General features: G+C 36.4%; 1 protein-coding gene across 3 annotated transcripts in view; it reads left to right on the forward strand.

Moving 5' to 3' along the window:
* Window positions 1-17,662, forward strand: part of MIB1 (MIB E3 ubiquitin protein ligase 1) — a 71,589-nt gene extending 53,927 nt beyond the window's left edge. Inside the window, exons 15-21 of one of the 3 annotated variants that reach the window (XM_053992444.1) lie at window positions 952-1,113; window positions 5,890-6,071; window positions 7,306-7,498; window positions 9,697-9,775; window positions 11,368-11,454; window positions 12,604-12,704; window positions 17,332-17,662. In XM_053992444.1, coding sequence (XP_053848419.1) covers window positions 952-1,113; window positions 5,890-6,071; window positions 7,306-7,498; window positions 9,697-9,775; window positions 11,368-11,454; window positions 12,604-12,704; window positions 17,332-17,472 — 945 coding nt within the window. In that variant the 3' untranslated portion in view covers window positions 17,473-17,662. Of the gene's footprint in view, window positions 1-951; window positions 1,114-5,889; window positions 6,072-7,305; window positions 7,499-9,696; window positions 9,776-11,367; window positions 11,482-12,603; window positions 12,705-17,331 lie in introns of all 3 variants that reach the window. The other 2 variants (XM_053992436.1, XM_053992455.1) reach the window with 2 other exon arrangements.
* Window positions 17,663-26,570: the final 8,908 nt, after the last annotated feature.

A 26,570-nucleotide genomic window follows, 5' to 3' on the forward strand; every position in this document is an offset into this window, starting at 1 on the left:
TATGTGGATTCCAAAGAGGGAGATCCTTTTTTTGTATATTTCTGTTTTTAGATGCCTTTTGTCTCTATTGCTAATCCCAATTTTGCAGAGTAGCAGAAGCTCAAAAAGTGAAGTTAAAACCTCAGCTGCTGCCCACAGGTTTCTGAATGGAGACAGTGATGGGGTTTAATTTTTAGGGGCAGTTGGCATTTTTTGTCAGCATGTATTGCTTTGTTTTGTTCAACGGTGTATTTAAGAAAGTTCTGGTGGGTTGAATTATGGAAGGGCTGTGTGCAAAGGCCATAGGAATAGGAGGGCCTGTGCAGCCTTGTGCTTGTTTTGTGTCATGTGAACAAGAATGGGTGTCTAAAATTAGCCTTAGAGACAAGTCTTACAGTTCATTACTTTCCAAAGTGTTCTGAGAGAGTTTTTAATAGTGTCATTGGTTTTTATGTCTTCTCCTGAATTAGGGTAACCCAAAGTACATGCTTAACTACTTTGCTAGTGCAAAGACACTGTAAATTAAGTTGTCAAGTTTAGCATGGTGTGAAAGTGGTGATTTTTGAGGTCAGTGAAACCTAATAGTAAAGAATATATACCCATCTCAGGTATTGTACATACTGCTGTAATAAATTACATTGTTTGTAGGCTGTCTTATAAGAATTAAAGTCTAAGGAAGTAGAAAGAATCCTCTAAAATTGTGTCTTTTGTAGCACTCAGAGCACAGACAAGTGTTAGCCTTCTGCTGAAATAAGCCTGGTTTTTGAGACAGATAAATGCTTTAGTTGAGGACTGAGCTCTAGGTATGGAAAATAGATTTAAATTAATTCAACTGTGAATTGTAGAAAGATAGGAGTAGCCCTTTTGAACTTCCTAGAGAATACTAAACCATAATTTTCTGAAATCAGTTCTAAAATGAATAAATAGGGAGGTTTTTTTATTTTTTTAAATTTGAGTTCTTTCTCTTTTCAGCTCTTAGTCCGTGCAGGTGCTAAGTTGGATATTCAGGATAAAGATGGGGATACTCCCCTGCATGAAGCCCTGAGACACCACACCCTGTCACAGCTCCGCCAACTCCAAGACATGCAAGATGTGGGCAAGGTAGATACTGCTTGGGAGCCATCAAAGAACACAGTAAATAAAACACATTTATTTATTCTTTTTTTCTGCCTGTATATTTGTCTCTTTGTCTAGTTCTGTACTGTCAGACTGGTTTTTGGCAGCGTAAATTTATGTAGACATTCTGCATTAAACTGCAATGTAGGCCAAAATCATATTGTTCTATGTGGCTTTTCACATGAAGTCATTACCTTTTTTGAAGAAAAAGAGGGTTATGTAGCTCAAAAATATTTCTACAAATTTATCTTCTGTAGTGAACATGTATGGCTGCCAAAAAATCAAAGTAGCTTTTTTGGAAAGAGAATTAAACAGAATACAGTACAGAATAAGACTTAAATAGTTTTCTGTGATTCAGCATCTTGCATGTCTTTATAACTTTAGTTGCTTAGTTGCTTCTATAACTTTCTGAAAGTATGTTCTGTTAGAACAAGGCATTCTTAATTTTGTATGTTTATTGATATGTATATTTTTGACAGAGTTCATTTCAGAAATTGTGCTGTAGTAAGGAAATAGTAAAAAAGCCTCCAGATAATAAAAGTCAAAATGTTTTACAGAAAAAACGAAACTCTTGCAACCCAAAAAGCTGTGTGAACCCCACATATAGAGGTGAAGTTTATAGTTTACCTGAGAGACAAAGTAGAAATAAAATTATGGAGCAATTCAGATTGAGAAAAGGAAACAGTTTTTTTTCTTTACATATTAAAGATGCAGAACATAATGGTCGATCAGAGCTGCTGAACCATTAGTTACCAGTATAATGTTTTTTCTAATTTTAACTGAGGGTTAGAATTAGGAAATTTTTTGTTGTTGCTTTTGCATTTCATTAAGAAAAAACAAATACACCAACTTTATGAAAAATCTTTGTTCAAAACAATAATTCCACTGTACAGATTTTTTTTTTTTTTCCAAATTGATTACTGAATCTCACTGAAATACACCGGAATAAGCTTTGAAAAACATTTGAAGTGTGACTAGTATGTATAAGAAAATGCATGTGTCCTTTTAAATGAGACAAGAAGAGTGGTTACAGCTCAGTTGTTTCTGTGATCTGAAATAGACTCTATGAGAGCTGTCTAGAATACTTTGTGTTCATGTGTTTAACTGTGAAATGAATGAAAGGGAAATTTTTTTCCTCAGATTTGGCATTTCATAAATTGATTTCTCAGCCCAGTCTTATTAATGGCCTCCACAGTGAAACTAGAGTTGTGTATTGAGTTTTGAGGGTTTTAACAGAAGAGGCATGGTTTTTTTCCATCACCTTTTAAATTTCTCTTTGGGAGATTTTATATTTTAGAGAATAAATTTTTATCTCTAGTTTCATTTGACAAGTATCCTTGGTTTAAAACAAAAGTGTAATTTTTTAAAAATTCCTATTGAAGTAATAAGACAAAGAGCAGGTAAAAGATACGAGAAACAAAGAAAAAAATTCCCTCATCATTGTGTCTCTGATCACCTAAAAATGTTTAAAGTTTAAAAAAATCATGATCAACCAATACCTCCTATCCTTTATTAGCGTGATCAAACTACTGGTCATTTCTTTGTACTTTGTTTAGCTGCAGAGAAAATTTTTGCCAAACTAACAAATTTGGGTGGTTTAAGTGGTGTGGAGAATAATAAGTTCTGGCAGAGAAGAGATGAAAACTTGCTTGTTTTTATTTCATGTGAAATGTAAAAGATGGAGTAAATATGCCTGAAAACGCTTTAAGATGATCAGCAAATCAAATTATCTTGAAAACGTTTTGTGAAAAACAGAAAATGAGAATAATACCTGTACCTATCTACCTTTATTTAAATGACAGTAAGGTAAAAATTCTATAAACTAGATTTTACCATTAAACGGTTTTAAATATTAAGCTGCCTTTGGCCAAAATTGAGTATCAATAAAGACAGAATCGAAGCTGTGAAAATATGTGCAGGCATCTGGGCCTTTAAAGCTATCCAAGGACACACTGGTAATTTGTCTTGTGTGGAATTGCTAATACAGGTAATGGATAATAGACAATAAATAGGATTAATAATTTCGCCTGGAAATCAGTAAGGCTTTTGTTTGTAAATGTGATGACTTAAGTTGAGGGTTTGTTTTGAGAGATTTTTTATTATTCTTCATTAATTCCTTTAAAGGTTGCAAAATGTGTCAGATTTCATTAGGCTATGTGATAGCAACACATCTCTGTAAATATTTAGGTTTTAGAGCTCATTTTTGCTTGGCTAAATTTTAATTAATTTTGGACTGCTGTCTTGGAGATTCCAACCTACTGAGGCCTGTATGGTGCGTCTTTGTATTACATACATACATAATAGAAATAATTATTTCTATTTTTGTTTCAGTTGAGTAAACTGAAAAGAAAAATCTCGCTTGCGGGATTTTAGGGTTTTTTCATACTTGATCAAGTTGGTTGGACAGCAACTCATTGAAATTGTGTGATTTGTTACTTTTTACTTTGACCACTGTTTAAAATATGAAACAATACTTTTTACTGATTATCATTAGTTCCATTTATGAATTCAGTTAAATTGAATGAATTATTTAACATTGATTTTTCTTTTAGTAGTTCCTTCTGAATGCCAACATTATGCCTGTTGGAACAGTCTCCCCAGGGAAGTGGTCACAGCACCAAGCCTGCCAGAGTTCAAGAAGCTTTTGGACAATGATCTCAGGCACCTGGTGCAAATCTTGGGGCTGTCCTGTGCAGGGGCAGGAGCTGAACTTGATGATCCTTGTGAATTCCTTCCAATTCAGGATATTTTGTTATACATAAAACAATTTTTGTCAGGTTTTTTCAGTTGATTTTTTTGAAAGACTGTTTAAAATGCATGTAGTGAGCAATCTTGATAGTACACAAAGTCCTATTCATTTTAGGTACCATTCTGAAAAACATTTCTGTGCTCAAGTGCTATGAGCAGTGAACCCCATTTCTTTAAATAATTGTTAAGTTTTCCATACAGCATATTGTGGTGATTGTGCAGCTGGGAGGAGGAGAAATTTTCTGAAGTATAGTCTCCACCACCACAAAAATATCATTTGAATTGCTTTATTGCAGATGCACTATTCTGGCCTAGAGTACTTTTTATCCTAAATAACTGTATTATTCCCAGGGTCATTTTCTGTAATTTATTTTAATATACAAGTGTCTTTCAGGTGTCTTTCTGACCCTTAAAATGCTTTTAAGTGATACCACTGCCTAAATCCTAACTTAAAGAAACTAATGGAAAGGGTTGGCTGCTTGAAAGTTACAATTACTTAGATGATATTTATACAGTTTTTGTGGAATGCACTGAGACTTTTCCCTCACTGGTGAATTGGCTGGGACTGGCCTGTATTGATGCATTTCAGGGCTAGCCCCCTCCAGAGGTATGCTGCAGCCATACTGGACACTGAGACATAATGGAGGATATTTTGTGCATGGTTTGTTTTGTGGTGTTCTCATTCTTTGTGCCTGAAAAGTTGCAGATTCTTGAGAAATGTCATAGGATGCAATACTGTCCTGGTGTTTTCAAGTTGTACAGCAGAGGCATTTTAGGAACTAGGGTTTTTGTAACTAATGTAGATGACTGTTCCACAATGACTCTGTCAACCTTGGAGCAAATCACTTTCACTGGGTGTTGTGCTACCTTGGCTGGATTAATAATACAGTCCAAAGTACCAAGATTGAAGCTGGATCAAATTTCTGCTTTGTTTCAGCCAGTGCTGCAACTGAAGTGCAGAAAATAGTCTCAATTGTTAAATGAAAATTTTCTGTTATCTGAATACCACAAAACAATTTGATTCCCTAACTTACTGATTTTCCTGGTATGAAGCCTTTGGAGCTGTACTGTTCTTACCTAATCATGAGGAAGAACGCAGGAGGAGTATCTGAATTCATAAAGTGACCTTCAAGAGTCTTGTAGCTTCAGTGATACATTTTGATATGAGAACTTCTAATTTTAAAAAAACCATACCGACTGAGGTTTAAAAAAATGCTTCCCTAAGCAACTGGGTTTCCTTGAGTTGGAGCTGCCCTAGCTTTACCAAAGCTCTTCCTTTGAATACAGTGTAGTGTAGTTTGCTGAGGGATTCTTAGTGATGCCAGCAGTTCTGTAGACTATATTATACTTAATGCATTTCATCTGATTGAGCTTTAATACAAAAAGATGTTGGGAGCCCACAGTGCTCTGGGGAATCCACTCCTTGCTGGGCTGTGGTAGTGAGCCTTCTTAGTGTTTCTGGCTGACCCGGTGAAGCAGTAACACAAGGACACAGTAACAGCTGTAAAAGGGCAGAGTAGCATTATGTGATTAGATAGTGACAGTGTGTGAGTTTTAATTCATCCAGGCTGAGAAAGACTGAAATTCAGTTACTTTCTTGGGCAGGTACTTTACTTGCTGGACTAAAAAGTAGATGTGCATTCATTTCTCTGCTCAACTGTGATTTCAGTCCAAGTGCAGTGGTAGCATTTTGTCTGAATTGAGCAATTTGATTATATACTGAAGTGTGTTCTGAATATACCCACTGGAACTTTGCCCTTTACAGTGCTTGCATAGAAGGACAGACACTTCACACGTGAGTATAGGTGTACAGGAGATTGAGTGCTTCAGTAGAAGGATTCCTTGCTGAATTTTAGTTCCTTAAAGGAAAGCTGAATATAGCTGACTCAAAATGAAGCAATTGTTTTGATTTTAGTTCTAGAGATGCTTCCTTTGGCTTACACATTTACATATATATGTGCATGTGTGCATGTCAAGTAGCTTTCTTTTAGCCAGACGATTCTTAACTGTTTAGAGAATCTTGCTTACGTATTTATTTTCTTTCAGTTAATAATGGGACTTGGCACTCAAGGAGCAGAGAAGAAGAGTGCTGCATCTATTGCCTGCTTCCTGGCAGCCAACGGGGCTGACCTTGGCATTCGTAACAAAAAGGGTCAGTCCCCTCTCGATCTCTGCCCTGATCCAAGTCTCTGCAAAGCATTGGCTAAATGTCACAAAGAAAAAGTCAGGTTTGTATATTCATAAAATAAGCAGTTTCCAAATGTCTGCTTTCTGCAGATTAACGGAGGTTTTTTTAAATTTTGAGCTTTTAATTAGCAATAGCTAATCAAAACACAAATTTGGGGGTTTGGTGGGGGTTTTTTGTGTGTGGTTCTTTTTTTAACTTTTAATTCTTTAGGATTGTATGGTACACTGAATGCTATTCGCAAATACATGAATTGAAACTTACCGAAGTCTTAGAGGACTTTCATGCATATTAGTATGGGAGAGGGGAGAATGGGAAGGTGTGAAAATCTTCGGGGGGGGATTGGTAGAACTTCACAAGGCAGTCGGGGGAAAATCCCTGGAAGAATAACTAAGCATTGCAAACAGATTGGCCTGGAAAGTTGTGAAATCTCTGTCCATACAACTTTTAATGACTGAAACGGGCAAAGCCCGGTATAAACATATGAATTCTGTGTTGTTGGTGCTTTGAGAAGGTCATCTACTGAGTCCCTGTTAATCTGGACAACTGTATGATTCTGTGAAAAGAGAACGAGGGGGTAGGTCTGGTGTCTTTAGGAGTTACGGTTTCAGTGAAATACCATGTTATCAGGTCCATGCACTATCAGAGGATTCACCTTGTCCTAGTTACGTTCCACCCATTGCCTCAAATTCTCATCTTTAATTCCTGTGTGGAAATCAAAGCTGCACTCTTAAAATGTGACAAAGAGAGGCTGTTTTTATTGATGTTGCCCTGGTAAAGAGTAAGGTGCTTGTTTCCTTTCGGTGTCTGTGTGTGTGTCCGTGCGTCCCGGCCCCATCCCTCGGCGGTTCCCTCCCGCCGCCCGTGGCGGGCGGTTGGGCACGCGCGCCCTCTGCGGGCCAGCGCAGCGCGGAGCTCCGGCCCGGGGTCCGGCGCTGCTGCGCGTGGGGATGGGCGAGGCCCGGGGGCTGCGTCTGCCCGTCACAGCGCGCGTCTCTGTTAGGAAAGCCAACTCTTAGGACGAGAGGGAGGGACTTTTTACGTTCATAACACGATATCCTGACTTGTGTGTCCTGTTTCTGTACAATGCCTTATCCGAGTATGTGACCTTGCACTGCAGTGTCAACTGTACTTCTTGGAAAAGGCAGTTCAGATTACTTTATGATCATACATTGATGCCTGAGAACATAGGATACATAAGCAAACAGTTGATGTGCATTTTTAATTGAGTGGGTTTTTTTAATTATTAAAAGTTTGACTGCAAGGTTTCTTTGTAGTGGCCAGGTTGGTTCCCGAAGTCCGTCTATGATCAACAATGATTCTGAAACCTTAGAAGAATGTATGGTGTGTTCAGACATGAAGAGAGATACTCTGTTTGGCCCATGTGGCCACATTGCCACATGTTCTTTGTGCTCACCACGGGTGAAAAAATGCCTCATCTGTAAAGAACAAGTTCAGTCTAGGACAAAGGTAAAAAGCTCTGAAATTTATTGGTTCTTTTTCTTTTATAATGAAAAAGTAAAAAAAAAAAAAAAAAAAGGAAAAAAGAGGTCAAAGAAATATAAATCATCTTTTATGTGGTATTATGCCCTACACATGTCTCACTGGATGGAATGAATTTTGCATCATAATGATGTCTTGCTCTTTTCTGTTTGCCTGTCATGCCTACCTCTCCCTGCCTTGCAATGTCTTTATTGCTCAGGTCCTCAGAGTTCCTAATACAGTCACCTGAGGATGCTTTATTGAAATAGACTATGTACCTGCCATGGTATCTTTTCTTTGTGTCAAGATAAATTGCTGCTTTTTCTGAAGTATAATTTTCCTCAGTAATATTGAGTTCTTCTACTCCTAAGGGCTTCTTGAAAGATGATTTGCCTATAAACTGAGTTAATATATGCTTGTTTCTGTAGTTAGTAATTACTTTCAGCTTTCACCTTCTTTTTCTTTGGAAACATGAGTTTCATTACACTGTCTTTTTCCTTCGGAGAATCAACCAGTCATGCCCTATGTTGGAGACCAAGGTTTCTCAAATGGTTACTCACAAGTAGTTTTGACTCTATGGGTACCTCCACATTGCTCTTCTGTTTGAATATTCTTTTATTCCATGTAACCACCAAGTCTTGTCCTGGGTTTTTTTAGCTGTTAAAAAAAGAAATCCTGGGGTTTGTTTTTTTTTGTTGTTTTTTTTTGGTTTTTTTTTTGGTTTTTTTTTTTTGGGGGGGTTTTTTTTTTTTTACTTTTTCCAAACATATTTGATTAGTCTGCTTCTGTGGTACCTTGTTTTTTCCTCCATCTCAGAGTAAGTATAAGAATTGTGAATATAAAGTTGCACTGTTTTCACTACTCTTTTATTCTTCTTATATTATTTGCTGTTCTGCATTGTATATGTTCAAAAGCCAAATGTTAACATAATGGGAGCTCCTTTTCTCTAGACTTTCTTTATAGTCAGTGAAAGAGTTCTGCCACTGGGTTATTTGGAGCAGCAAAGTGAGGGTTCTGCCCCTACTCAGAAGCAAATCTGTGGAAATCAGCTTTCTCAGATGAAAGCTAAGCTTTATGTATAGCCTTCCTTTGATTTCTTTTTTGCTAATTTGAGAGACTGGAATATCTGGTCAATACCTCTCTTATACTTTTCTGTATAAAAACTTAGAGTAGTATCTGCAAGGCTAAGAAATGAATGAATCAGGACAGCAGCTATATGATCTGGAAGAGGTGGTCCAGGCCAGTATAAATGTAATTGTATGTGATGTCTGTGATCATGTATGTGCCCCATCCCTGGCAATGTTCAAGGCCAGGTTTGATGGGGCCCTGAGTAACCTGGTCTAGTGGCAGGTGTCCCTGCCCATGACAAGGGTTGGAACTGGAGGATCTCTAAGGTCTTTTCCAACCCAAACCATTTGATGATTCCATGATATATACAGCTCTCACACTGAAGGACTAAGAAGAAACCCTAACCCAGAATATTAAAACATTTCTGTAAAAGTACCTTTTAAGTGAATTTCATAGGATCATAGAATGTTGGAAGGGGCCTTTAAAATCAGTAATGTGACTGACATCTAATACTGTGTAATGAGCAGGGACATCTTCAACAAGATCAGGTTGCTCAGAGCCCTGTCCAGCCTGACCTTGAATGTTTCCAGGGGTGGATCATCTACCACCACTCTGGGTAACCTGTTCCAGTGTTTCATGACTCTCATCATAAAAGATTTCTTTCTTATACCTAGTCCAAATCTGCTTTCTTTTAGTCTAAAACTATTACCCCCGTACTACTGCAACAGGCCCAGCAGAAAAGTTTGTTCCCATCTTTCTTATAAGCCCCCTTTGAGTACAGAAAGGCTGTAATAACATAGTCCTGGAGACTCTCTTCTCTAGCTTGATCAACCCTGATTGAAGTATCTGTGATGGAATAAAGAAGGAGAAAAGAAAAAAGAAATATATGGTGTCCTAAATGCTTCTCTGTGCCTGTCATTGTACTGAATGGGCAAAAACTGCCAGCAAATACCTGTTCTTAGAATTTAGTGTGATAACTCATTTAAGTTGCATTTTGAGATGCTGAATGAGTTAAAAACCCCACTAGATGGAGATTCCTGGAGCCCATGTGCCTTGAAAATTAATGTAGAGAGCAGGAGATGCACTTTGCTCACATGGGTGTGTGTTGTTCTTTACAGATTGAAGAATGCGTAGTATGTTCAGACAAAAAGGCAGCAGTGCTCTTCCAGCCTTGTGGTCATATGTGTGCCTGTGAGAGTAAGTAACTTTACAAAACCTCTTTTTGAAGTAATTGTGAAACAGAACATTTCAAATGAGATTGCTAAAAGCATTGGCCTGTGTGTGTGTCGTGTGTCTCAATTGTCTCAACAGTGACAATTAGTAATCTGATTTCAGGTTCAATTTACTTGGTAGTCTGGTGTGATCATCAGAATTTTGGCATTATTTGTCATGCTGGTAATAATTGGAGGACAAAGTGGAGATTTTCAAGTATTTAGAAAGCGTGTGCTCTTTCATCTATATTATTTAACTGTGTGTAGGCTTTCTCACCTTATAGAAGCCTACTGAATATCAGTAACACTTTGGTAGTAATTTGAATAAATTTTATTTTTTGTTGCAGCTTTTTGAAGGCATTCAGATATGCAAATGGTGTTTTAAAAAATATTGACAATAAATATTTAGTATGCTTCATTACTAATCTACAGATTTGCACAAGGGTTGTATTTTGCCCCAAAAGTCACATCATATATCTTTGCAAAGAGCACCAGTTATGGTGTTTTATCCTGTGTAATGGTAAAATAAGTAGGAGATCTCTAGAATTTTTTTTGTTTTGAGTCTATGTGGATGAGAATGCAGCTATCACCTTGTCTCCAGACATTTCAGGGGTTTGTTGAAGGGTTATTTCCCTAGAGAAGAGCAGTCCTTATTGATGAGGCTCTACACAAGAGGGAGGGTAATTGTTCCCATGAATAACTGCTCACTTGGACTTGCTGAGGAAGTCTGGGTTCTTCTGTTCTGGCTGAGGCAGCTGACATCGAATCACTGACTGTAGTTAGCCTGATCTGGCCTCTTTCACTGTCTGCAGTTGAAAGATGATGAGAGAAGTTTTTTTAATCATTTCCCAGGAAAGAAGACAACAAAAAGATTGATTACTGTGGTGAAGGATTTCAGCAGTACAGTACACGTTACCAAGTCTAAACTGTAACAAGGACAGCAGAAGGTTTAACAGTTGTAGATTATTTATTTCTAGATTTTTTTCTGGACATCTTATTCGAGCAGGATGAGAGAGTCTTCAAGTTTGTATATTTTGTAGGACCCACTCTCTTGATTCACAGTAACATTTTAGCTTTTCTGAGACAATAACTTGCCTTTAGTAGAAAAGTTACAGCCCCCTTTCTGGGATTATATCAAAAGATGCAGGTTTACTCTTAAGGGTAAAGAGCTACATCTCTTTGCCCCTGGAGCATTAGGACAGTTAGTGAGATCTTTTGTTCTAAAGAAAAAAGCAGATAGGCCGAACATTCTTGGAAATTCTGGTCTCAAATGTGGGATTACCTTTTAACTTCTGTAATTCTTGTGGATTAGACATCCATCTGGAGATAGCGGAACCTGTTCACTTGAAATATCTTAAAAGGAGATAGAGAATAGATTTACTTTGAACACCAAACAGGACATTGTTTAGGTGTGATTTGCAGAAAATTATGTCAAGATAAACTCAAGTAGTTCTTTGTATTATAAGCATCTGTTAAATCATTGCTGTATAGTTACTCTGAATAAACAAACACATGGATAGAAAAAAAGAAAAACTAAGTGGGAAGATTCAGAGTTGATTTATTTCTCTGTTCTCTCAGATTGTGCAAGCTTGATGAAGAAATGTGTACAGTGTCGGGCAGTGGTTGAGCGAAGAGTGCCTTTCATAATGTGCTGCGGAGGGAAAGGTACAGAAGATACCAGTGATGATATTTGTGAGTGACTCCAGAGTCCATACTCTTTCATGTTCCTCCACCAACTTATTTTCATTCTCTTAAATGATCTAAATATTTCTCTCCTTTCTGAAGAAAAGTTTAATGAAAACAGTGCTAACCCAGGTATCCTTTGCTGTTTGCACTACTTTCTGCATTGCTAGCAGCAAATGTGGTAACACCACCAGTCGTTACACTGGGGAGTTACTTCTGGCATTCAGAGTAGAATCCAAAACCTGTGTGATGACTTGGCCACTTACTAATGCCCTAAGAAGTAAAAGATGAAGATTGTCTGTGATGGTGCAAATGAGCAAATAATTGTTTTTTTTTTTTACCTCTGGTACTCTGAAGGTAATGGTAAGTATTTTGCATCTAGGTACAAACAACTTTCCTGAGAGAATGTCCAGTCTTACATCTCCTCCTTTGACTAGTTTTTAAACTCCTTGTGACTTGAGTAATTTCTATGCATTATTTGTATTTGCTCTATGTGTGTATATGTGGTATACAGTATTTCAGTTGAGTTTATGAGAATTGGAATATTAGTTCATTCTTGTCATAGTGTTCTGAAATAGATAAATAGAAGAATAGCCATTAAAATCAGGCTTTCAGTACTCACACTGGAAATCCAAGACTTGACAATTTTTCTTTCATATATTCATATTGCTTCCCAGATTAGTCAAATATGGGAATATTAATCTGAACTTGTTCAAATTTTGAATGAACTGCTTCCAAGATACTTGGGCAGTTTTGAACACCAAATAGAATCATCTAAGTCAAGATAAAAAAGTCATTTCAGTGTGAAGGAATTTGGCTTTTTTTCTTTAAACTGATGCAAAAAATATTTATGTCAAGAACTTCACTGACAAATAAGAATTCTGAGAACATTAAGGGACTACAACCATCATTATTATGGAAATACTTGTCAAAGAAGTGTTACCACTGAGCTCAAAGAAATTTTTCGTTGAGCTGCAGTGATGGTTAGTTAATTTAATTAGATTATCAAAGATGTTTGACTAGCATTTTTTTAAGATAATTGAAAAATTATAGCTGTGACACTGGAAATAATTATTCCTGGTTCATTAGATTGCTGCGTAGTCACGTATCTTTATTTTCTTAATCTTACAGCAAGTGGAAACATTCCAGTTTTGCAGAAGGACAAAGACAACACTAATGTCAATGCAGATGTACAGAAGCTGCAGCAACAGTTGCAAGACATCAAGGAACAGGTAAAAGTGCTGGATAAAAGTTGTAAGAACCATTAAGTGCAAGAACCACTTGATTGAAAAAGCCAATGCATCCTCTATTATTTAAAGCAAAATGACATGTTGAAGTGCATCAGGTCTTAAACAGTAGTTAGAAGACCAATATTTTTTGTGGGATGTGGCTTGTATGTCCTCTATGTAAGGGGTTAAAAGAAAAAATTGAGTGGCCATGTTTGATAATCCATCTATTAGGGCATGTTGTGTTGATGTGACTAAAAAAGGATGCTCTTCCCAGTCAGTACATTCTCTGACTGTTTAGCTGACCTGAATGTGTGGGTACAGCAGAAGCTGTTTTCACACAACACTATAAAAGTAGATCATCTTCACCATTCTGTATCTACCTTAATCTTGACTTGTTTGTTCATTAACTGCCTTGGAACAATAGCTGACAGTTATCTGTCTTATGAAGGGTATAGTGAACACACTCTTCAAAAAACTGTGTGGCTGCAAGGTTAAAACTTTGAAAGTATTATACACTTAATTCAAATATTTGGAATTTAAATGATAAGGTTTATCTTCATAATTAGGTATAGTGTTTGCAGCTCTTTCAGCAGTAAGGGATCTGGAGCATCTGACTACTGAATGAGCTTACTCTCTTAGAGCCCTGATAATGTGACCTTTTGCTTCCATGCATATAACACAATGGGAAGAAACTTTTCATGGATACAGGAAACTGAAGTGTTCTAGCTTGCCTTTTCCTCTAGTAGGCTTACAGCAGTCCATAATACTTCAGTCATGGCAGCATCACATCTAGTCCTGGTAGTTGTTGGATTCAGCTGTTCATGTGCATGAAAACCAGGGATAGAACATTTAGATTGCCAGTTTTAGGGCCTGTGTTTCTAAATGTCTTAAATTTGAGAGCTGATATGCTCAACTGAATGTGAAGAGCTTTTCCTGTCATGTGGTGACTGGGCCAGCACCCCAGTAATAGAAATTCAAAACTGTTTCCTATGTAGTTTTTATCTGTAAAGAACATGCAAGATTGAAAATTGTAATTTGAAAATGCATGTCTGTCTTACCTGTAAACTTCAGATGTTACTGTCATCTCTGGTGGCTTGCATCCACTGTATAGCTTCTGCTTTACTTTTTAGCATTGAATGGAAAGAATAAGGTTATTCTTTCGGCATTTGAAATTATTCGTGTAAAAGATGCCAGATGCATGCTTAAATGCAAGTAATCTGTTTTCTTCAGATACATTTTTTTCAGGGTACTTTAGGAGTTATAGAAGATTAGAGTTCTGTTTGGGTATGCTGATATTCTTATGTATAGGCATGTGAAAAGAAAACTACTTCATGTTACAGTTTTTCTTCTTGATTAGATGTAATCTCAGGGTTTTTTTGTCAGTTTTCCTAGGGTGCTATTTTAGTCTCTCTGATTTTATCTAACCTTTGGCATTTTGCTAGCCAGCAGCCAAAATTGTTCAGTGCCTCTGACTAGAAGGAGATAGTTCTGGTCATTCCTTGTGTGCTTCTTGGCTTGAGACTCCTGTGTTTTTTTCAGTGTCTTTTGTGCTTAGTCTTGTAACAGGGCAAGTTGTATCATACTTGTGAGTAGCAAGTCAGATTTATCATCTCATCTTTTAAATTTGTGCTTGAAGTTAGGCATAGCATTCCACTATAATTGTGTATTCTTTTGATTTGTGCTGTAACAGTTCAGTCTTCGTGTTCAGTTGATATTTTTCTACTTAAAATTAATTTGTTCTCTCTCAGCAGGTATAAGCCTTTGTTTCAACTCATACCTTCAATGATAATCTAATATGTTAGTGCAGCAAGCTTTTAAAACTATTTCTGGTGCCAAGCAGAAGTGATGCTGATGTCAACAGAATCTCCCACATCTGATGACCACACCATTCTTCAGGGATTCCCTGAATGTGAACCCTTTTGACTGTAATTGCAATACCTTCACTCCATTTCATACATAATCATCATCATCCATCTAATATCTTATGTATGTTCCTTCACCATACTTACATCACTTTTTACTTCCTTAAAAAATAAATTTATTTTGTCACTGTGCACCTGTATATTGTTGTAAAAACTGTTTTTCATAGTGAGGCGTTGATACTTCAAGCCGTTTAAAACACCTTGTTAGTGACAAAAAAATTATCTGAGTTGCAAACTCAGTTATACTTAAGGTGCAATGGGCACTTTGCCAGAGTACTTACCTGAAGAATTGTCATATAGAACAGGCATAGTGCCTTTTTATACTATTTGTTTTCCTTCAAATGATGGGAGTTAAATGTTGGAGGCAAATAAAAAATGTGATTTCATACAGAAGATATTCTAACAAATAGTACAATAGTTACAGGTACTTATTTCTCACTTTTTATTTTCTACTGCCCAGATGGGGTATAAGGCTTGCAGTGGATTTCCTTTCACTGTAAAAGTATGTGTAAGATGATGGATAAATAAGGAATTCTCCTTCAGAGTTGGATAAAACTCCGTTATCTGGGCTTGTATCCCACTGGGAGACTGCTGAACTAATTGAGAAAAGCCTGTCACAAGAGAATTGTATAGCAAATAGGAAGCTTGTTATTCTGCCAGCTGAGTCATCCTACTGTGAGAAGTAACTTAAGTGTTAAGATAGTATCATGTTAAGAAATCAAACAGCTAACGTATTTTACTGTGCTTCTGTACTAAGCAGGAGAAATAGGGCAATTTTCTAATACTGCATGACTATAACATGAAAATCTTGTGATTTCAGTCCTTTACTGAATGAAACAGTTCAAAGTAGTGGTGTTTCAACAGATTTTATTTTTTTATTATTATTTCTGTGCCCCTTAATGGATGTTTTCATTTTTAAATGATGGTGTAGCATTTGGAGAGAAACAGACCCTTGTAACTTCCATAATTCTGATGTTACATTTAGACACAAAAGCAAATAATTAGCCAAAACATAGAATAAAGGCTACACATTGGGAATTTTCCCAAAGATAAGATGAGTGTTTGCTTTGCCAGTCCTTTGTGAAAGGTCATCACGCCAGTGCTGCCAAGTTATAGGCACTTGTCACACGGTTGTGTATTCATTGCATTGAAAATAGCTGTTTCACTGATACCTGAAGTCTGAGAGTTACTGAAGGAGGAATACTCTAAAGGTCCTATTGATGTGCAGGATGTGAAGGTGATGACTCTGTGGGAAAAGAAAAATTAGCAGGACTGACTGACAGACAGGCTTCTGTAAATTTTTAATTTGAGAAATGTTTTGTTACAATACTGTGGAAATTCTGGCAAAGCTGGAGCACACCCCCTTCAGGGCTTTTTTAAGCATAAAATGACTTAAGGTTTTACCTGGAAATTTTATTTTCCTGCTAGCCCATTATACTCGTATCCTGGAGATTAAAATAGTGATTTGGCCAGATTCCATGCCAATTTAAACTCTTAAGGAGAATTATGGTGAATTTTTTTGGTCTTCAGTTAGGCTATCTACCCTAGGAAGTAATACCTGTTGATTTCATAGAAAATGTGCTTTAGGGTTTTTCTGAATAGGGTACCTTGGTATGGATTCTGTCATGCAATGAACAAATTGAAGTGAAGCCCCAGTGATGAATACAGAAGCAAGTCACAGGTGCAAGATGGTGATAAAATGAATTTGTATTTGAAATACAAGCCTTGTCAGTATTTCATGTTATGTATGAGATCAATATTCATAAATGTTAGATATATGTAGTGTGTCTCAGATAAGAGGACATCTTAGATTTGATTTTTTCTATAGAATGGTGTTCATTTTCATCTGTTTTAACATCTATTCATTTACTAACATTTGATAAACTGTTATAAATGAAATCCTAATATAGCTGCAATATGTTTATGGTGAAGGAACATGCCATATGAAAACTTCAATTTCTGCACATTACAAAAGGTGAAGGACATTGTTCCTTAGTGGCTTGGTGCAAAATGAATTTTGCTGTTGAAGAACTTTGGGCATTGACCATCACTTCACGTTCAGCAATTAAAACTGATTTTAAAAGTTTGCTGTGCTGCTGTTATGAGTGAAGGTTACAGATTTAGTAAACTGTTCTTCATTTGAAATTTGTGATGTTCTTTTGGTTTACAATCTAGATAACTTCCACAAAGTACTAAATTTTGCATATCATATTGATTATACAACATTTTTATTCCTTCTGTGGGTGTTAAGTGCTTGGTGTTTACAGGTAAGTATATGAATGGCTAGCTAGCCTGGGAAGAAATTTGTAAATCATTACCCAAGCATTACATACATCAAGCTGTTTATATTTTGTTCCCTGGAAGATGACATGATGTAAAGGAGAATGTTTCTGAAGAGTGTTTTAATGTTGCAAACTTGCATAATTATATTGAAAATATGATGTCAGCCTACTAGATCACCTTAATTAAAGAAATCATATTTAGAAAAGATCTACATGGTTGTTTTTGTCATGATGGGGTAGGAAAAGCCCATATAATTGTAAGTCCATGTGAAATAAAATGGTATTAAAAAAAAAATAGTGGCTATGGCAATTATCTGCTATGCTTAGGATGACATTTGTTGTTGAATTTCAGCAATTTATATGTTGCGTATTCAGTACTGTATAACTACTACCACTGACTATGTAACCTGTCCAAATCTTTTCCAGACGATGTGTCCTGTCTGCTTGGACCGCCTGAAGAACATGATCTTTCTGTGTGGCCATGGAACGTGTCAGCTTTGTGGAGACCGAATGAGCGAGTGCCCCATATGCCGCAAGGCAATTGAACGGAGGATCCTTTTGTACTAAACGGGGGCCAGGGTCTTTTATTAGGCTGTGAAAGAGTAAGGTCATGTTGATGGTTTTAAACCTCTTAGTTTGAATGGTAGTAGAGGGTTCTAATGAAAACATTTCTAATACTGTAGCACAGGTTTGTTACATAGTAATTGTTTAAAGACTGTGAACACACCAAATAAAAGAAACAGTATTTGAACAGTCAGCTTGTAGCTTTACTCTTAAAAAACATCTAAGCCTAATGCTAATTTAAAGCAAGTCTTTCATTTTGTTTCTGTCTTCTTCCCCTTAAAGTTTAAAGGGACAATCTTATTTTGGTTTTATTCATGTGTATCATGTATGTATCAGATGTCAAGTGATGTAAGGGAATTTTTTTTATATTGTCAGTTGCTACCAAACATAAATATTTAGGATTTTTTTTTTTCTTTATGCTTTTTATGTGTCAACATTTCCTGTGACAGTTCTATTTCACAATTAATTTGTCTTGAAATACACAGTCATGAAAAATCAATACAAAATATATACACAGTAATAATAGATATACTATTCCCATAAGGTCATGCCTCAGAATGCAATGTTAGGGTAATTCTGATTTCATCATGCCCTTTGTTCCTGAGGATGGGTTGTGTAGGAAACAGTAAAAAGAAAAATCTGGTTTAGAAGCATTATGTTTCCAAAACCGCATTTTGAGCTAACAGGTTCAAGCTAAGTAACTTAAATAGCGAGCCTCATAATTCTGCTAATTACTTGACTTTGTATGGAATTGTTTTTAACTTCATTGGAAAGGAGAACATTTGAGCAGTGGGTCAGTTATCCCTTTTAGATGAGTGACTTTGATCCACTGTATAGAAACACACACATGCAGAGCCGTTTAAAAAATTGTGGGTCTGTGAATTTGTAAAAAACAGATTTTGTAAAATTTAACTGAGTTTTATTGTCAACAGCAAAAGAGAACATTTAAAATTGATTATTTATGTAAGTGGGGTATTAACACCAGAACTTACCTGTGAGCATTACTGAGTAATAGTGCAAATGAAGATATTGCTGACAGAACAGTGAATTTTGTGAGCTGTGCCTAGTTGAGCTGAATTTTGCTGAAGGAGTTTGTTGTCCCTGATATGATAAAGAGCTATTCCTCCTGACCCCCAAAATGCTACTGTTATGGACTGCAAGCTATTAACATTTTGAAAACAAATGTATCCTTTCATCTTTTTTGCTAATAGAAAATACGCTGATTTAAGGATTTCTTGTAGCTAAAAGGGATCTGTGCTTACTCCTAAGTGATTCAACAGTTTTCTGAGTGCATAGTTCATGTAGCCCATTGCTATTGTGCAGACTTCATTTGGACATGCTCTTGCAGAACATTAAAGAAATCCATGCTGGAGTCACTTAGGTGCCTTACTTGCAGTTAAGATGAATTTATCATTGAATTCTCATTGCATCTGTCTAAAACATGGAGAAAAGGATAGTTCAGAGAAAGATCCAAGTAAGGATAATGTTATAATTGTGGTCTTTTCAGATAAATCAATCTGTCTTCTGAAACTTATGTTGATATGCCTGAACTGTGCAAATGTTGGCAAATGTCTCAGAAGACTGTTACTAATAAACTGTAAAGATAGACAAACCTTTAAGCAATAAGATTTAAACACTGAAAAATGTTTTCCAGGAAACAAGTACAGTGATATATTGGAAAAGTGTATGTAGAGGGGCTTTTAAAACACCATGAAGTGGTGTAATACACAGCCTTACAATAGTCATCTTTAATCCTTATCCAGCATTCCAAATGTTCCTCATTATTTTCAGTGTTCTTTCATTGGACACAATCACAATCTGGAGTCACTGTAGTAGTCTGGTTTATTTTGTATACTAGTGGTCATCTGTTCTTAGATAATCTGCATCTGTATTCTTGACCAAATGAAGCAGCCTTCCCTTTTTTTGCTTCTTGATTCCTATTTTAAAATACCAAAATTTCAAGGAGTTTTGGAAAGTTTTTGATGTAAGGCCTTGTTTCAGTTCAGCATTTTGATATCTCCACTTGAACTCTGTGTGCATCTGAGTGTTCATTGCAATTTTCATTTGGCCAATACACATGTTACTAAGGTTTTTGGTTTGGTTTTTTTGGGTTTGGTTTTTTTTTTTTTGGTAGCATGTTTTACAGCTGAATTTTCTATAGTAGGCTTCAGTTTCTTGTCAGGCTTCCCCTGGAAATACTTCTGTAATAGGATGTGCCATTTGATGATCCATTCTGAGTTTTAGCCTGTCATGCATCAGATTTGTACCTTGATTTCCTCTGTCTCTGGCAGACATATTTTTGTCCTCTTAATTCTTTAAGGTAACCTCTGCAAACTTGGCTGCACGGATGCAGAGTGGATCTCTTCTTGATAACACAACTCAAAACTGAAACCCCAGTAGGGCAGTATGCATTTTCCTGATTCTTTTTTGCTGGAACAAGCCAGAATTACTTGAAAGTATTCCAGCTTAGCATCAGTTGAATAATTCAGCTGAGTTAGAACAGATCTGAAGCATCCTGGTTAGGAAACTGGATGTAAGTTACTGTTTAACACCCTCAGTACTTGAATACCATCACAGTCCTATGGAAATGGAGACAATGACTGAAGGTATTGCTGTGGGAGCAGCTTTAGTGTCCTATACTGCTCTCACAGCAGATAGGAGTTTGTGATTGGACTCATTCAGCAATGTTGTGGGCCAGTTGAAACTGAACTGTGTCAGCTTGATGCTATTTTGTTGCCTAGAAAAACTAGGAAAGCTAACCAAGAAGCTTGATTTATTTATATAGGTCTGTTATTGGCAGGGGTATTGTATCTTGTCTGGAGATGGCGATACATCCTTTCAAAAAACTTAATGAGGAAAAATGCTTACAAATCTGGTATCATTTATGGAAATAAATATTTATATTCAGACCTTCTCTTTTCATTCAGATGTAGAAGGTGAGCTAGTCTTGTTAAGGAGCCCAGTAAGCTCATTCACTTTATTTTGTGGTTATCTGTGCAATGTGCACAGAGTACGAATGTTTAATTGGATAGCACATATTTGAAGGATAAGAAGTTCACGTTTGAAAGCCAAAGGGAATCAGAACAAGTAGTAGAGCTAAGGAAATATCACTGTGCATCTGTCTTCAGCAGATGATTGAAGTCTAAATTTCACCTGAGCAAAGTGAAAATTAGAAAAATCAGTTGGGCATTTAATTTATTGTAAAATTGTAGAATGTGACGGTTGTAAGGTTTGTTATGTCTAGTGCCCAGCATTAAATAACCATTTTGAAATTAAATGGAATGAAATATCTCTATTTGTTTCTTGAAACAAGATACCTAAAAATATGTATTGTTCAGTGTGAGGTATGCTCAGATGTTTAAGTAAAATGTTTTCTTTTCCATTCATTAAGAGACATAAACAGTCATATCACTATGCAGTGATTTAAAGTGTAAAGACAACCTAAGAGGTTAACAGAATAAATTTAGTGGTTGTAGATTGTTAACTTTTGTATAACTACCTGTGACTTTTTTTCCCCTCAAAACTTGTATCATCACTTATTGTGGCCCAAGCTTATATGGCACTTCCCAAAATCTGGGCTGCTATTACCTACTTTCCATTTGTTGGATTACTGTGTATTTGTATGTTGGGGTTTGGAGAAATCCCTTTTTCCTGAAGTGGATAATAAAAACTACACTGGTGAGATAGCAAACAAGTTACTTTGTAAATGTGAAAGTTTGATTAGAAGGTGGTGTTCTTAACTTGGACTGGCTGAGAATATAGCAGATTTGCACAAGTACTTGTGCCTTGTTAGCATAGTCTTACAATTGGTATTTTAGCTTATTTTAAAGACCTGAAATGGTCTTTTAAAAATAATTAAGTACTTATTGTGTAGATATTTTCTAGAGATGAAGGTTTATGTACGTGTAATTATCTTTAGCAGTATTAATTGCAGTTAGTGTAAACACTAAATTGGTTGAAGAAGCTGCTTTCAGCTAATGATCTGAGCTTCCTCTACAAAACTAATTGTCAGAAATTTAATTTTACTCTTCCAGTAGCAGCTGGTGAACCGAAGAGCCTATCCTGTTCTTTGTGCTGCATGGGTCAAGTTTTCACTTAAACAAACCAAACCCCAACAACACTACAGTCTAACTAGCAGTGCTACCTCCTTTCTGTCAAAGTGCTGAATTCTTCTCTAGCTGTTTGTTGTCTTTGCGAAGGGATGGGAAACACGTCTGTTTTCTTTTGCTTCATCAGTTTTGATGTCTGATTACAGTGCAGAGGTTTTTTTACTTTATAAAATTACCATGTAAATTGCATATAATAGCAGTGTGTGATTTGCCACAAAGTACATTGTATACCTGTGCATAAGTTGCTGGAATTCATACTGTTGTCTTTGTGTGCATTTCATACTTCGTTTGTGTTGACAAAACTAAACTGTTGTCTGCAGAAGCTTTAGTGTGTGCCATTTTTATAGCTAAGCCTGTGGTAAATACACAAGTTCTGACTCAGGGCTTTTTAACAACTTAAACACATTTACAATGTTCTTCAGCACATCTTGGAGAATACTAGAGATTTAATGACTGTACAGTGCCTTGATAGAACTATTGAATGGGCAGCAGCCATAGGGTCTTCACAAGAATACAAGTATCTTTTCAATCCAGTTAATAGGTTTATGTTAATATAGTTGTAATGCCCTTGCCGTGGATTTATAAACTTGTATATATTTTCTGTAAAGGAAAATTGGGAAATTTAGGTATTGTTAAGCTTTCTGAAAGCTGTTTAATTGTTGCACTGGTCATGAGGATCTGAAGGGCATAATAATCAAATTTACAGGAGCAGCTTTTGTGTCAAAGACAACTGAGAAAATTTTCTGTATATGACATTTTTAGTGTGAGGGAGAAGTCATTGTATAACATGTAAAAGTACCTGCTTTATTCTGATCTAGTAAATCTTCTGTAAGTGAGAGAGAAATAACCAACAACAAATCAGTATGTTTGCATGCCATTTCATAGTTAGAAAACTTTGTGTCATTTTGAGCTTCTAGGAAATACTTAATTTGTCCCAGCCTTAGTGTCTTCATGAATGCAAATTTTTCATGTTAGAAAACAGGTTTTAATGAATCACAACAAACATTTTTGCTTTTGTTAAAACTAACTTTGTATTTTCTGTAAACTGTAGATTTTGACATGACTGTTTATTGGAGAAATTTAAGATTGCCTGTGTGAGTGTAGTGTATTTCTGTATGCAGATAGCATTATATAATTGCTTACTTTAAAACTGCTTAGCAAGGTCTAAGCTCTTCAAAGGAAATGCTGATGTACTGTATGGTTAGTAAAACTTGTCATATACGATGTATACTGACTTTTTCAAGAGCTTTGATTTAAAAGTATAGTTGGACTGAATTAATACTGATCTTTTGCACACAACATTGGAAAAGCGGTGGTGACTCATTTGTCTTCCTCCTTCTTAGTTGTAATGATGTTAGATGTCACCATGGAATTTGAAAATTGGATACCTGTAAAATATGTGCAAACTTGGTTACTTGTTGGCATGCAATGTTTAAAAAGAACACCAGACTTTATTGAGAAATTTTGCTCCAAAGTTCTTAAAAAAACTGGTTCTTTTATAATATGTTCCTGAAGAATGAGTTTGTGGAAGCATTAGAAATGCTACGTGCCTTTGAATCTCCAAGGTACTCAAACATTGTTAAAGCAGCACAGTAGAAATTCGAAGTGTGGATTATTTTGTAACAACAGAAAAGTTGATTTAAAATTATCTCTGGATTATGTGCAAATTTTTCTGTAAATATGCAGTTCATAGCACTGTTCTACTGACCTGAGTTGCTGTTAAGTGTATGTTAGACTCTGTGTTTACTTGTAACTGAATGGCCTTTACAGATCTGGCTACGTGAATGTGATCATTTAAACATCTCCTGCCAGATACAGTAACTTCCACATTCTGAGACAACAGATGCTGCATCATGGTTTGTACTTTTAGGATTCAATGTAATGGATGCATTTGTAAAAAAAAAAAAAAAAGTCTATGTAATCAAAGGCAACAAAACCAACCAGACTTACATGACTTAGTGTTTTTATTTGTCCTAGTGTACAGGTGAAAAAAGGAACTGACAGAATAAAATGTTTGTTGCTCTCTTTCTCAGTTTCTTTTCATTTTTCAAGTTTCTTCAGCCTTGGTTTATATGACAAGTCTGTATGAAAACATAGTGTTTTCAAATACTTCTGAAAAAAAAATCAAATAATTTATGCAAATTGTTGAAATACATTTGAAGTAGCCTCTTGTTCTTTGCTTTGGGATTTATGACCTGTTCACATATTTCTCCTTAAGTGTTCATTGAAAATGATGGGAGCAGTGCTGGCATTGGTTGAAGACTTCATCTCTGTGGTCTCAAGGGTTTCAGCCCCTGCTGTTGATTGTAGTGGAAGCTGCAGGTTTTGCTAGTATTTGGTATTGATGGATTTAGATTTTGAGAAGGCTGTTTCATACTGTACAATATAAATAACTATAATAATTTTATAATGTAAGTACTGTATAATGCACTTAATTTCTGTACCGTGCACTTTGCTGTTGTAAGTCATTCCAGCTGTATCCCATATACAGTCTTCTCTTTTTGATGGGAGTGGCAAAAGTGCATGGAGATCTCCTTTGGATTTGACATTAATCAAATGCAGAGTTCTTCATGGATGTACTGTTTCATTTAGGGGGCAAAGATTAGTGGTAGTGTTGGAATAAAAAAGCATTAGCCTTTCTTTTCAGACTTGGTTTTCCACCATAAGGAAAGGAAATATAAATAGTCAGAAATAAAATTGTTGAAGTTCTTGTGGTTTGTGCAGCCCTGCTCATGACAGTGACATGCTTTGGAAAACTTTTGCTTTCAAGAATGAATCATACCAACATTTCTTGATACTTAAGGTTTTGGCTGAAAAAAAATTTCAGGGTTTTAAATGGCTTGTTCCCTTTTCAGCAGAGTAGTATGTCCTGGCTTTCCAGGAGGATAGTAAGGTAGGGGTTTTTTGCAGTCTTCAGAAGTGATGCTGTGATGGGTTTAAATAGTTTATGTTAAAAACTGAGAACTGTGCCAACTGGCAATGTATAAATTTTAGTCTTCAACAATGCAAGACACTAAGTTATGGGAAAGTCATTGCAGTATCTACTACAATTAGATTTATTGACACTTATGTGACTGCCCTAGAGAAGCAAATAAACCTAATTTCTAAAATTGCCTGAAATTGTGAAAATACACTTGTGAGACTATAGTGACCTCTTGCAACACTATCACTGTTTCACTGAATTTTCCTTAGAAATAAATCTGTGGGAGATAAGGAAACAATCTTAATTCTGAGCCAATTTTCCCATTGACGTGTCTGCAACCTAAAATGTGTATTTCTCCCACAAGGGGTCAGTAGTACCCTCCATTTGGCACCACTTTTTATTACAATATAAGCAGAAAGCAAACAAGGGATAAGGATAATGATGATTGCATTAATATGTGGGTGGACCAGACCTAACTTGTCTCCTTCTTCAGGCAGGATAAGTATAATTAGGTTATTTGCTGACTGCAGTAAGCACCATATTCTATCCTCTGACTCTCATGTGACATGAACATTGCTACTATTGATTAGGGCAAAGTTCCAGTGGAGTGTTTGTCTTTAGCTCTAGTTGAAAGTATTCATTTAGTCAAGCTTTTTTTCAAAAGCATACAGTTGGAGCAGATAAACTATATGAAAGAGCTTGTCCAGTAGGCAGGGGAAAAGAATTCTTGTATGAGTGTCCCACATATTCTTAATGATAACCACAGTCTCCCTAGATGGCTAGAGCTGATTAATATTTTCCACTCTCTAGTAACACAGCTTGTAGTTAAATATGCTTTGAAGCCTATCAGGCTGCTCAGTGGAAGGAATGTCCAGCTTCTCAAGGCTTCTCTGAGTATGCAAGTTACTTGAAGGCCAGAAGTTTGAAGTAACTCTCAGTCTTTCTCCCAAGAGGCTGAACAAACTAGAGAGCTATTCCTTCAACAAAAATTTCCATCCCTTGTAGCAAAGTCATGTTTCACAAATAGGAATCTTGAGATGGTCAGTGTCATTCAGGCACAGGTTCTTACGTGTCTTGAATGTAACAAGGGACCTTCCTTACCTTCGTGTTTGCAGCTCTCATTATTCTCTGTGTCGCATCTGTTGTGGGGTTTGTATTTCATGTCCTCAGGGCTTCTGTCCCCACTACTGAAATCCTCCATTTCAATTCTTTCTTTGTCTGTATTTTTGATAGCACAACTGTGTCCCTTCCTTCTTGGTATGTCCCTTCTGAATGTCCTCCTGTTTTCTTTTACACTTGAGGTTGGCATAGGCATAGTGAAGCCCTGTCCTTGTGTCACTAACTCCACTGTGAATTTCATGTACTGCCATGAGGAATTCCTGAATTTGGTCTGGGCATAATTTCACATTAATTTATTGACATCCCTTATTTCTCTCCATTGGTGGCATAAGAAAAAGATTTTGTCTACCACCTGAGGAAAGGATAGGGGCACTTCTGATCTCAACCATATGAGGAAGTTCAGAAACAAGTAAATGTTTTGCGGTTGTTTGGCTTTGGTGATTCTTTTTGTCCTATAGGCCACCTGTACTTTTCATTCTTACTGTATCCTGGATTTGGTTTTTGGTGGCAGCCTAAGGGTTTCTTTTCAAAGAAACTTAGAAGCAACTAGAAGAGAGAAGCTTCCTTCTAGGGTATCTTGTGCACTTATGTTGCCTGGAGGAAGTTCAGTAGGTTTGCTTGCAAAGAGAAGGGACCTGGTTTTGGACTTCTTGCTGCCTCCATAGAGAATTAGGAAAAGAATTGCATCTCTTTGAATAAAGTAAATCTGAAACCATGTTCCAAGTAAATATTGCTAAGATTTCATAACCCCTACTGTGTATATACTTTACATTTGTAGCATGAGATTCTCTATGAAAGCTATATAAGCTAAATAGCAATTATATAGCATTTATTTCCCAATGGCCATAGATTCTTGCCTTTGCAATATAATACTATTATTCTTCCTCTTTTCTTCTTCTGTGATGAGACCTGTAAAACAAAGATTACTTCAGATCTATCCAGACAAGGTG

The sequence above is a fragment of the Vidua macroura genome, chromosome 1, assembly GCF_024509145.1.
Source record: "Vidua macroura isolate BioBank_ID:100142 chromosome 1, ASM2450914v1, whole genome shotgun sequence".
Lineage (NCBI taxonomy): Eukaryota > Metazoa > Chordata > Aves > Passeriformes > Viduidae > Vidua > Vidua macroura.